We start from the raw sequence: 12,906 nt of genomic DNA, 5'->3' as shown, positions 1-12,906 counted from the left end.
GATGTGTTTCAATAAGTAGTTACTGAGCACCTTTTCTTTCTCTCTCTTTCTTTCTTTCTTTCTTTCTTTCTTTCTTTCTTCCTTCCTTCCTTCCTTCCTTCCTTCCTTCCTTCCTTCCTTTCTTTCTTTTTTTTTCCTGAGAACCTTTTCGATGCCAACTGCTCTATGTCTATTCTAGGTGCTACAGAAGGGGGGTGGTGTGAGGAAGAGGAAAAGGAGGAAAAGAAAAACAGACAAAAATCTCTGTGCTCAAGGAACTTGCATCCAACTGAGGGAGAAAATGAGGAATGAGAAGATCGATGGAATGAGAAAACAGTAATATTTATAGAGAAAAATAAAGTGGGAAAGAAGAAATCCCTTGCCTGCAACTCCTTGACTAAGAATCACAGAAAGTATTTTATTCCAACATGCGATATAAACGATGAGTTTGCCTGGAAACAGTAAAATGCTTAGAACTACTTAATTGAAAGTGTAATGAGCACTTTATTGATAAGTATAAACATCAGAAATTTTCCTAACTGAAGATTCACATGGAAAGGGGAAAAGGAAAAACATGGAAGAATGAGTAAGTGCAGGCTGGGACATGGTCAATACCATGAAAGGGAAAACTCAAAAGAGAAGTTTCTTTCACTGAGGACAAACGTGGTTTTTGGACAGTTTTATATGGCTCACTCAGACCAAACAAATACAAGCTGCTTGTAGAACTTCTAGGTGTATGACTGTCTCATATGACTTTATGAAGTCTCTGCTTTTCAACACAGGCTTTGTTCCAAAGGAAGTATATTTCAAGGGGCTCATTAATTACCACAAGATTTTGGTCTCCTCACCATAACCTATAAAGCTTCCACTTCATTTTCATTTGGACCTGACAGAAAGAGCAATCCTTGAGGGGGTCTTCCTGGCCAGCTAGTTGGGACCAAGCATCGAAGTAAGACGTTGACACTCTACTTACACTTTTCATCAATAGCCGGAATCCTCAGCGTGGCCACCGGAGATTCCCCAAGAGAATTATAAGAAATCACATACACCCAATGGGTCTTGCCTCCCAGATGCAGTTCATGTGTCTGGTTAGTGGTGTTCACTGTTTCTGTGAGATTAGTGTTGCTTTCTGGAAAGTACCATATCCTGTAGCCAAGGGCTTTCTCCAGGACCGGGGCTCCACTTGCCTTCTGAACCCAAAGGAAACAAAATGTATTGCCAGAAACAAGAAAAGATAGACACTGAGATGGTAATAAATGGTGAGGATGAGGGGTGAGGGGTAATGTTAATTATTAGGTGCTAAACTGCAATTAGGTCATCACCCTTCTGGGATGAATAATACACCCTGTGCTGTAACATGAATCCTTCAAGGGCCAAATGAGATTTGATAAATGGTCCCTTGGTATCAACCCTTAACAGAAGTGTAATTCCATGAGGTTTAACTAGGAGAAGGTGCAAGCCAATGTAAGCAAGTCATTTTGATGCTTATCTTTCTTCCCCTCCCACAGGAACAGGACAGGGCAGTATGAGCTAAAAATGTGAGGCAGTCCCTCCAAGAATCCCAATTCTGTTCTGGCCCTGGGTCATCTCTTCTCTGGAAGCTTCCAAGGGTTGGAAAGTACCTGTGCTGCGACATAAAAAGCAGCATGTCGCCTCCTTTGAGAAAAGAGCTAGCTTCCCTGGACCAGCCATACTGGATATCCCAGCTAAGAGGCCTAAAACATTCAGGGTTGTCCTACCATTCCTAAACCTGTGGTGAGAAGCCTCAGGGGACCCCAGAGATTCCAAGCCAGACTCTTCTCTTCAGCCTTGAACCTGAACCTACTAACCATATGTTTTTGCCTAGTGATCACCTTGCTGAGTATTTCCCGGGAGTTATAGGGCTTTCCAGTTGTTTACTCTGTGTTACTGACAACACACATGGATGGAGTAGAATGACTGAATGTAAGATCAGAGAGGACTTTAGAAGTCACTTTGTCCCACTGCCTTTCCAGTTCAGGAATTGACAGAAACTTCCTAATGACTGGGAGGTTTTTACCTCTTAGGACAATGCATTTTCTTTTATAAACAACAGCTTTATTGAGATGTAATTCTGATACCACAAAATTCACTACTTTAAGGCATACAAATAGGGATTTTTTTTTTAGTATATTCACAGAGCTGTGCAATCATCACCACCATTCAGTTTTAGTCCAACCTTTTTAACCAAACTTAATTCTTAGAAACCTCTCCTACTGAGGCAAACAAAACAAAACAAAACAAAACAAAAAACAGTCCCCAGGTGAGGGAAAGAAAGAGGAAGGGACTCAAGTCCATTTCACGAACTTCACATTCACATGTTGGCCTACTTGACCCAACACTCTGTGGCTGACCATATGCGGATATGTGCCATTATTTGTTTTCCTTCCCCCAAAATATACTGAGTGATTTGTTCATACTTAATCAGTGAGAAAGAAGCCACAAAATGGGAGTCACACAATCTTGATTTACAAAGGTGTTCCAGTGCACCTGGCTATGCTCTCCCTGGCCTGCTGCCTCTACAACTTGAGGGGGCCCCAAAGTCCTAAGGGCATAACTGGGATTAGAATATCATCGGTAAAGAAAGTGATTTCTCCATTTTCAGAAGGATTTTAAACTTGTCTGGACTTTAGCAAGCATAAAATAATATGAGTGTTCCTGGAGAACTCTGGACACTACTGAAGAGTTCTGACATCTTGTTGCTCCCCTCCCCTTCTTCTCCCCTCAACAGCTCCCCCATCTTTTTCTCCTGGTTCCTGGCTGGGTTTTTTTCCCCCCTCATATTTGCCCTTCTCTTTTCCTGTTTATTCCCTCTTCCCCTCCTTTTCTGTCCTTTGTCTAACCTTCTCTTCTCCTCTTTTCTCCATCTCTCCACATGATGCTCACACCACACCTTCTCCTTTGTTCCTCAATCCCAGGCCTCCATCCAAGAAAGGATCATTTGACCTGTGTTCTGTCCTTATATCCCACTATACCAGTACTCAAAGGGACACATGAGCAATATATGTTTTCAATGACCTTTGACCTGTGTTCTGTCCTTATATCCCACTATACCAGTACTCAAAGGGACACATGAGCAATATATGTTTTCAATGACCCGAGGCCACATTAGTGAGCTGACCCCAAGTCAGTGCTTTTCTCCCATGTAGGGGTGGGTGTTATACAATATTACACTGCCTTCAAATGCATCCAGCCTGGGTTGGTGGGGGGTGGGGGAGGTGCGGGGGGAGTTCCCCAGAAGGTCAAGATGCCTCCTGCACTTGCAATTTGTACCTGTCTTAAATGTTAATGTTCAGATCAAAGAAGAGAGGGGGGAGGGTCTGTAAGGTGTATTTAGGCCAACTATAAGATGACCTATAAGGCTTTGTGAACTGTGAAACCACAGTGAGATCTGGGGCATTATAAAGCCTCTAGGGAAGGAAACACAGATGGTAAAATTTCAAGAATTACAGTTACTGGATGTGTAAAAAACCAATGGTTTTAAACAGAAACACAACAACAACAACAACAACAACAAAACTGTAAGGTGGTCACCTTCCACATCAACTGCACTGGCCTTCTTCCATTGACCTTCGCTGGTCTCAGGACTCTCCACAGATCCAGGCCATAGGGAGCTGTAAGGAAACAGAGTGAGGTGCTCAACATAAGACAGAAGGGACCTGAAACAGAATTTGCTGAAATTAGTTGGGTTGACTATTAGAAATGCAGTTGGGAAGCGTTTGCTGGAGGAAGCCAGGAGGAGTAAAGCCGTCAGTGGAGGGATGGCCGCACTGCAACAACTCACGATGTCTTCATTTTGTGACCAAAGGATTCACATCAACCAAAAGTAAAAACTAAAACTGCTCTTAGATCCAATGGCTTAATGTAAGTTTAAAAAGTACAATAGGAAGTACCATAATATAATCTATAACTGAAATCTGGATTGAAATGTAGCATCTCATGTCCTCTAAGATATAATATCTATAAACACTAAAGCTGGGAATGACACAGATAACTAATAAGGAGATAGATACATAGATAGAGATATTATCTATACCATTTCAGGGTGGGGAAGGGAGAGAGAGAAAGAGAGAATAAGACCTACTCCCAAAAATGTTAAGATGTTAAGATGTTAACAAAGAATTAAAGAAGAAAGGAACAGAGAAATAATCTTTGCTAGGCCATAGGTCATTACCTGAGCTTTAAATTTGATGCTGATCTTCGTGGCAGAAAAAGCAAAAAAGGTTAATATTGAATTGCACGTTTCTCATAGCCTGACAAAAAACAGTCATATGAAGGAGCAAATGGCTGGCTAGGGGAATGAATTAATTAATGGAATTTATCATGGGGATCCTCTTAAAAAGATAATGGGAAACATAAAGGCCAATGTCTGCAATCACAGCTGAGCAAAATTCAGAAATATGACATATGTACCTTTTTCATATTTCTGTTCTATAAAATGTAAGGGCATAATGTTATACCTGATTTACACAGTTCTTCCATGAATAACATAATCCAAGACAATATAGTTCAAGTGTGTTAGCTTCTGAAGATCTGATCAGACAGGGATAATTTCAAAATCCTGAATTTCTAGTTTAAGAATGACTTACACATGTTAGCCAGGAGAAGAAAGCAGATAATTCTAAAGAACTGTCCAGAAGGCTAGCGGCCTGTAATTTGGAGAAAGAAATGTCTCTAATTGAAGATGCAGTTAATGAACTCTGAATTTTTTTTTGAGGAAATCACATGGCTGAAGATAATGTAAGTAGGTCTGCAGAGAATGGAGTCAACCACTCAGGCCAAGAACTAAACAGCTTTAGTACTAACAGACTGTTTTCAGGTATGTGAAGTCACACTTTGGGTGACTAGGTGTCTTAGGGTGAAATTATTGAACTCCAAATGAAGACATCTTCATAATGTAGAAAGATGAGCCAAAGGTCAAGTAAGTCAATAACCTGTTTTATCATAAATGGAGAGTCACATTTCTACAACTACTCTTGCAGAAGCTGGAATTGAGTAAAACAGTTTAATTGGTAGGCCCTGACCTTGATGAGATCTAATTCTATGTAAGAGGCATATCAGGAAATCAAAACTATTTAGACTTTAAACTTGACTTCATTTGTGCTCCACGGAGATAACTGTCTTACTGTCTTACAAGCTCTGTCAGAAGTTATCTGATTTCCCAAAGAAATCAATATTCTTCAATAACAATGTCTTCAAATCAATTCTTCAATAAAGAATCAGAAGACAGACAGCCTGTACTCAATTTTCTCAGAGAACAAGAAGCTGGTTTCAACCTGTCTACAAGCCAATGAGATGTGAACACAGAGTTCCTCCGGGCAGAAAGCTCTAGCACAAGGGCCCAAGGTCACGAGACTTCACAGGTGACCCATGCTTCCCTTCCTCTCTCTCTGCCTGCCTCTCTGCCTACTTGTGATCTCTGTCTGTCAAATAAATAAATAAAATCTCTTAAAAAAAAAAAAAAGAAGAGAAAATTTCAGGCAATTAGAAATGGTTTGAGGTGGTGTGTATTAAATAACTGGCGTCCATTGTGAAACAGGGAAACAAATTATGAATTAGAAAATGGGAAATTAGGATTTGCTGGGGATCAAGGGGGAGCTTCTTCATCAATTTTCTCTGGGATCCTGAAAAAAATGAAGAGAAGCAAAAGCAAAAGTTCTACAGCGGTGACTTTGATAAATAAGTGGTTGATTTAATCAGCCCCAGGCACAGACGACACCAGCATCTAGGGATCTGCTAATGAATTCTAGCCCAACTAGCCAAGATAACAAATCAGCTGAAACAGTAAATCTTGTTTCTGGCAGCAAAACAAGTGGATGAAACAGAAACTGACATGAGGGAGTGGCTGGGCTGTCATGAGTCAACAGAAGATCCAGAGCCACAGTGGCATGAGGAGGCCACTGGAGAGAAGACTGCCAGCTATAGGGTGGCAGGAGGGCAGTGCAAAACAGGGTTATATCTGAAGTAGAACCTAATCTCTTAGACCATTTGCTAGAAGGTGTAGCAAAGGCAGAGGACACGTCACTCAACAATACTACATGTATTGCCTTCTAATCCTTTAAAAGGGAGGGCTCAGTTAAGACAGACAACAACTGACTACTCCTACAGATTATAACCAATGGGCCATTTTTTTTTTTTTTTTTGCTGTGTAATTTATGTGCTGTTTAGTATTTGTAAACTATTATATTTGTATTCATTAGACACTTTGAGGTGATGTCTATAGAATGTAAATGTGTTCCCAAATATTGTATGTAATTTTATTTTATTTTTTTTTAAGATTTTATTTATTTATTTGTCAGAGAGAGAGAGAGAGGGAGAGAGAGCGAGCACAGGCAGACAGAATGGCAGGCAGAGGCAGAGGGAGAAGCAGGCTCCCTGACGAGCAAGGAGCCCGATGTGGGACTCGATCCCAGGACGCTGGGATCGTGACCTGAGCCGAAGGCAGCCGCTTAACCAACTGAGCCACCCAGGCGTCCCTGTATGTAATTTTAATCAAAAGTTACATGATATCCACAAACTAGTTTTCTTTTATCATGTCTGCATTTCTATTGTTGTAAAATTTATATAGCCCTTACCATTTGTAAGGTACTGTTCTGAGTACTTAGACATAAAGATTTGGAATTTTCTGTGATTTTTTTTTCTTGGACTGCTAGAGCCTGGCATAGAAAACTAGATGCCTGAGTGGCATAGATGAATGGAATCTATGGGTGAGAAGAGCCTTTAGAAATTATCTAACCTGGGGTGCCTGGGTGGCTCAGTTTGTTAATCCTCTACCTTTGGCTCAGGTCATGATCTCAAGGTCCTAGGATGGAGCCCCACATTAGGCTCTCTGCTCAGCAGAGTCTGCTTCTCCTTTTGCTCTCCCTCTGTGCTCGTATTCTTTCTACATCTCTCTCAAATAAATGAATTTCAAAAAAAAAAAAAAGAATTGGAAGTCATCTAGTCCAATTTCCCATGTGCTGCATGAACCCATGTTGTGTAACCACATCCACCAATGGGTAGTATAGATTGAACTAACATGAACGTCTCCAGTGGGAGCTACAAAATTCAGAAGATACTGGATTATTCCCAGACATCTGATCATATGGGCAATTGTGCTGAACACCTATTAGTACCAACTTTGTCTCATAGGAAACTCAAGCAAGATTCAGAGGAATAAATTATTGTCAAATGGACTAGGGAGCACAGAAATTGATTGCAAATGTTACCTGAAACTTGTGTGGTACTTGGCTGTAAAACAGAATAAGATTTAAGAGAATATGACTGAAATTATGGCCGGGGGTGTGATGGGAGAAATTCAGGGAGAGTAAAACTTCAAAAGGTTAGAAGGATGAACATTTTACATTTCTTCTCCTTATTACAAAAGATGTGTGGACATACCAAGTATTCAACTACTCATTCATTCATTCATTCATTCATTGTGTTAGGCTGAAAAATATACCCCAAAGATCTAAGTCCTAATCCCTGCCATTGGTAATGTTACCTTGTATGGCCAAAGGGACTTTGCAGATGTGATTAAGTTAGGATTATCCAGGTGGGCCCTAAATATTTTCACAAAGGTCATTATAAGAGTGAGGCAAAGAGATTTGACACAGAAGAGGAGAAAAAAGTGACATGATGATGGACGCAGAGATCAGAGCGATATGTTTAGTAGATGGGGGAAGGGGCCAAAACCCAAGGAACACAGGCAACCACTAGAAGCTGGAAACAATAAAAAAACATATTCTACCCTCAGAGTCTCTAAAAGGTAACAACCCTGCTAACACCTTGACTTTAGTCCGGTGAAACTGTTTTGGACTTCTGACTTCCGGAACTGTAAGAGAAAAAAATTGTGTTGTTTTCAGTCATTAAATTTGTGATAATTTGTTACAGTGGCCATGGGAAACTGATACAGTCATCAAACATTTATTACTGCTGAGGGGAGGTGCTGGGCAAGACTTGATTTACAAAGAACAGTAACCCATGCTGAGTGACCTGAGCAATTGGCTAATACTTCTGAAACTCAGCTCCTTCACCACCAAGTGGGTGATTCCACATCATTTATAGGGCTCCTAGAAGGTTTAATAAAAATAATAGGAAGCCTGGCATTTATTGAATGTTTATTGTAAGCTAAATACATTATGTCATTGAATTTTTTAAATAACACTAAAAAGTAGGTACTACTTTTTTTTTTTTAAAGATTTTATTTATTTATTTCACAGAGAGAGATCACAAGTAGGCAGAGAGGCAGGCAGAGAGAGAGAGGAAGGGAAGCAGACTCCCTGCTGAGCAGAGAGCCCGATGCGGGGCTCAATCCCAGGACCCTGAGACCATGACCTGAGCCGAAGGCAGAGGCTTAACCCACTGAGCCACGCAGGCACCCCAAAAGTAGGTACTACTTTTAACTTAGTTTTAGAAATTGTATTCTATTGTGGAAAGGGGGAGTAAATAATGAGAAAAGTAAGGCTTAGAGATAGGTATTTAGCCCAAAGTCACTCCATAGCCAGGCTGGGATTTTAGCCAACCCCACAGAGTTAAAGTATTACTCTGAACACCAAACCTCACTCACAGCAAGCATTCACTCATTGTATGGTTCCTTTATCTTTCCCTCACTGTCATTAAGAACCTACTTTTTTTTTCCTCATTAATTATACCTTTATTTATCTTTAAGTGGTAGCTCCAAGGTTTACAATATACAGCTTTAATTTATCATAGGATATCTTTAAATAATATTACAGTACTTCACATATAGTATAAGAAGTTTCTAAGAGTATTAAAGATGTGCTCTTTTGCCTTTGGGGCAAAAAGATGCTAACTAAGGCCATCTGAGGAAGGCTGGCTTACCGTGTGGGCTCAGCTGGGCACAGTGAGTGCCCTGTGGAGAAGGAATGTACAGACTGCCAGAGTCCATGATTCCCAAGTACAGAGTTTGATGAAACCCAATAAGGCTAGGCCCAGGTCACCTGAAACCAGACCAGGCAGAAAAGAAATTGCAAGGGACCAGCTTGCCTTCTTCCTCAGTTGTTCCCACTTTCTCTTGGCTCCAAGCACTCCAGAACATGGACTCCGCTGGGGCACATCGCAGAGCTACAACGTATTCGGTAAAAGCCTGCAGCCCTGTGAGGTTGTAGGTCTCATCTCTATCGATATCTTCTTTGGTGAAGTTGATTTCCATCTAAAAGACAGAGATAAACCTGAGCTAGATGGGAGACCTCTTTTATCTTTCCATTTTTCCTCTCCATTCCTCAATCATTTCAGAACTAGAAGCACTGTACCTCGAGTTTTAAAAAATATAATTTTCATAAATAAACTTCCACGCATGCCCAGGGATCATTTGTGCCTGAGCAGATGTGAGTCACCCCATGAACCACCACCCTCCCCAATTCCTCTCTCTACGCTTGGAAGGCAGAGGTCCCTGCCCCTGTGCTGGACGTGAATGAGTAGTCTTGTTGTTTTGGAAAATACAAGGTGGAGTCCTAGGACCCAGGCAACCCAGGTCTCAGTTTAAAAACAGCAGATGACTCCAACACCTAGATATAAGGCCTTACATAAAAGTAGGCAACAGAGACATTCCTTAGTGGCATCACATTCAAACTCAGGTCATGGACAAGACCTCAAAAGTTAAGTGACCATGGATTACCTCAGGGTTTGTAATGAGCAGAACTGAGATCAGAACACAGATTTCATCCCTCCTAGACCCTTTCCCTTTACCCAAATTTTCCACAGCAAATTATTGGTCTTTGGGTGACCAGTAGGGCTGCAAAGGATCTCAGCAGCCTGGATGCATGCATTCATTTTGACATTCTTTTGTGCTATGGAGAGAGAGAGGTAAATAAATCACTTCTCCTTTCTAGACCTCAGTATCTTCACTAGTAAAATGAACACATTGCTTTATATAGTCTCTAAAGTCCCTTCTGGATCCAATTTTCCAAGCGAAACTAAAAATTCAGAGACTTGTTTTTGAGCATGATCACTGTTGCTGCAATAAGAACTTTCAGCTGTTGGATTATATGAACTCATATTGAATTAATTAATAAACTACACTAATGGGCATATCTATTTTGTGAGGATTCCCACTAGTCCCATAAAACCTTGTGAGAGAAGGAAGTTCTGACATTTCCTATATGTATATAACAGCTGTGAAAATAAGCATAGAATGATAGGTGTTAAGCCTAAAGGAAACTGGGCAAAATGACAATGTGTATATGTGGCAAAAAGCTGAGCATCCCAGCTGCAAATGGACACTTGTGAGCTCCCAGCCTAGTAAGATGGTGCTGGGAAAAGGATGTAGGAGCCAAAGGTGAGGATCGTTTCATGCTGAATCCAAAGTTCCCTGAGCTCCCTCCTCCAGTCACCCCTAGAAATGTTGCAATGGCAAAACAGGGTCACTGGGACAACCCATCCTCTCCGGGAGAGTAGCCTCTGCAGCTTAAGCCTAGTTATGGGGCCCAGGAGAAACCAGATTAAGATCTTTGGGAGAAAGGCAACCACATGGTGACTTCCATACATGAATCAAAATGAAAACCATATTAATCTACAAAATAAGTACAAAGAAATCTAATAAAGTTCTGTTTTCCTTTTATGCTTTTAAATATATAATATTCTTTTAAAATGATCTTTTGAAGTTTTCTTCCTGCTTTACTAGCCTCCTCAAGCACATGCTTGGCTTGTGTGTTGTGGGTCCTCGCATTCATTCTCAGAAAGCTCTGTCTAATGTAACTATACAAGAATGTTCTTTTCAGCTCTACCGCTAAAGCAAAAAAAAAAAAAAAAAAATCTGCTCAGTGTTTCAAACAGTGTGCCTGCCTGAAAGGCTTTTTTTAGTTTGGCTTTTTTGTCTGGGCAAGTGCATTTGGCTCTTACAGGGTCTAGAACAAACTGATCCTCCTTATATGGGCTTAACTAAAACTTTCCCAGCTCAACACAGACAACGGGCTCCTAATAAAATACTAATTAACTTCAGGTTTGTTTCTAACAATCTTTGGTGCTTTGTGCCGAATCCTAGCTTGCCCAAAGTGTTTATGTTTTAAAAGATGAGTCAAAAGTGTTGGTACAAAGCCTAAGCCTAAATCAAACTCTCAAAACAGTCTTGAGATCTTTGGCAGAGTGTTTATATGGTTGGGACTTATACAGGCAGAAGCTCCTTAGAACAGGCAACAGGAAGATGGTCTGGAGGTTGCTAAAATATGGTCAAATGAATGACAACCTAGAGTCAGATAACCTGGGCTCAGGTTTGCAACCTACAAAACTTGTAGTCTTGGACAGGTGATTTAAGCTCTCTACATCACAATTTCCTAATCTGTAAAAGGAAGAATAGTGATGCCTCATCGACAAGATAAATGCAAGGATTAAATAGTCTGGAGTATAAGAAAGCGTTTTGCAACCCATATAGCATCATACAAATGTAAGTCTTGCTATATGGCCGTATGGGGTTTTTGTTTTGTTTTGTTTTTTTGTTTTTGTTTTTGTTTTTGTTTTTACAGTCTAATGCACAGAGAGATAACTTTAAATGACTGTGCTCAGGGTTAAGTGCAGTGACAGAGAAGGAGCACCTAGCTCAGGTTCTCAGAAGGAAATATGTCAGAACTGAGTTCTGAGACATGAACAGATTCAGCAAAGTTTGGGAAAGGGTGAGAGGTGCAAAAATGAGACAGAATAGTGAAACAACATGACATAAGGGAAACTAGCAATTTAGAACTACTAGAGAATCAAGGGCAGGATAATGACGAGGTTGGAGGGATTGATAAGCAGCAGGTCTTGGAGGGTTAAACATTTGGACCTTTTTTCATGGAAAGGTTGGGTTGGTGTAATTGCATTTAGAACTGATTTTGTCTGAAAACTGAAAGGAGAAAGACACCAAATACACATTCCACTTTCCCTCTCATTTCCTTCACAAGAGCAGGAGAGAGGACCTGTCATCTCAGGGACTGGGGGGGAATAAAGCTAAGAAGAGTGCAGATGTAGGTGGGTTTGCCAAAGAAGTGGCCTAGAGGATGCTGTATGCTCCGGTAGTTTACACCTACTGATCTCACTTAGTGTTGTGCATGGCTCAGTAATTTTCTAGAGGAACAGAGATCTTGGTTTATTTTTCCTGTTGAATCCTATCTCAGCAGCCATAGGACTCTAGGCTCAGACAAAGAGAATAAACCCAAGGACACACCACTCTAGCAAGTCCTCATGTTTACTTAGACTATAATATGTGATGTAAGGAAGATGAGTTTTTGCTCTGCCAGGAATTGCCTTGTCTAGAGGTTCCCTTCTATGTTTCCCAAAACTACAAATTAATGAGTCTTATGTTACATGTAGTCAAGTACTAGTAGAATGATTCCAGAGCTGGCATGGAAAGGAAGCTGAGAGAAGGAGTGGACATCATTGTTTCTCTTGTGTTAAATACAAGACAAGTGAAACTTAACCAACTTTCTTTTCTGAAAGGGTTCTAGGTTAAGAGACAATGCAATAGATAAAGTATCTTTGAATTTCAGCAAAGGGGAATCTAGCAATAGTGTCATGGACAAGTTGGAAAAAGATGGGCTGAATGATTATAGTGGTAATTCAGTATATTCACAGAAACCTGGATAAATGGCCACACTCAAAGAAAAAGAGGTTGATATCTCTGAGGAGTCTCTAATGTTTTGCCACAGGGCTCTGACATAGTCACAGATGGACAGATCTGTTTTTATTAACTATCAGATAAAGATATAGAAATAAGAGTGATCCAAGCCAAAAATATTACAAAGTTAGAAAGTAAAAAGTTAAATGTATGTTTTGGGTGAGAAAATAAAGACTCTAAATTGGCTGAAATGATGGGTATAACCAACATGAAGAAATACAACAAGAATAAATAAAACACCTACACTTACCTTAATAAACAAGTTATAAGATAGTAGACATGTGTTTTCCTAGAAAATCTTGCGTGGAGGGAAAATGTCC

The 12,906-nt window shown here is 40.4% G+C and overlaps 1 protein-coding gene across 1 annotated transcript in view; it reads right to left on the bottom strand.

Annotated features, from left to right (window-relative positions):
- Positions 1-12,906, bottom strand: part of IL31RA (interleukin 31 receptor A) — a 76,860-nt gene that overhangs the window by 15,469 nt on the left and 48,485 nt on the right. The window contains exons 6-8 of the mRNA XM_047730607.1: positions 8,986-9,151; positions 3,532-3,611; positions 953-1,169 (exon numbers count right to left, since the gene is read on the bottom strand). Coding sequence (XP_047586563.1) covers positions 953-1,169; positions 3,532-3,611; positions 8,986-9,151 — 463 coding nt within the window. The remainder of the gene's footprint in view (positions 1-952; positions 1,170-3,531; positions 3,612-8,985; positions 9,152-12,906) is intronic.

This window comes from Lutra lutra, chromosome 5 (genome assembly GCF_902655055.1).
Source record: "Lutra lutra chromosome 5, mLutLut1.2, whole genome shotgun sequence".
Classification (NCBI taxonomy): Eukaryota; Metazoa; Chordata; class Mammalia; order Carnivora; family Mustelidae; genus Lutra; species Lutra lutra.
The sequence above is the reverse complement of the archived record's forward strand: the minus strand, read 5'-3'. Positions and strand labels throughout refer to the sequence as shown.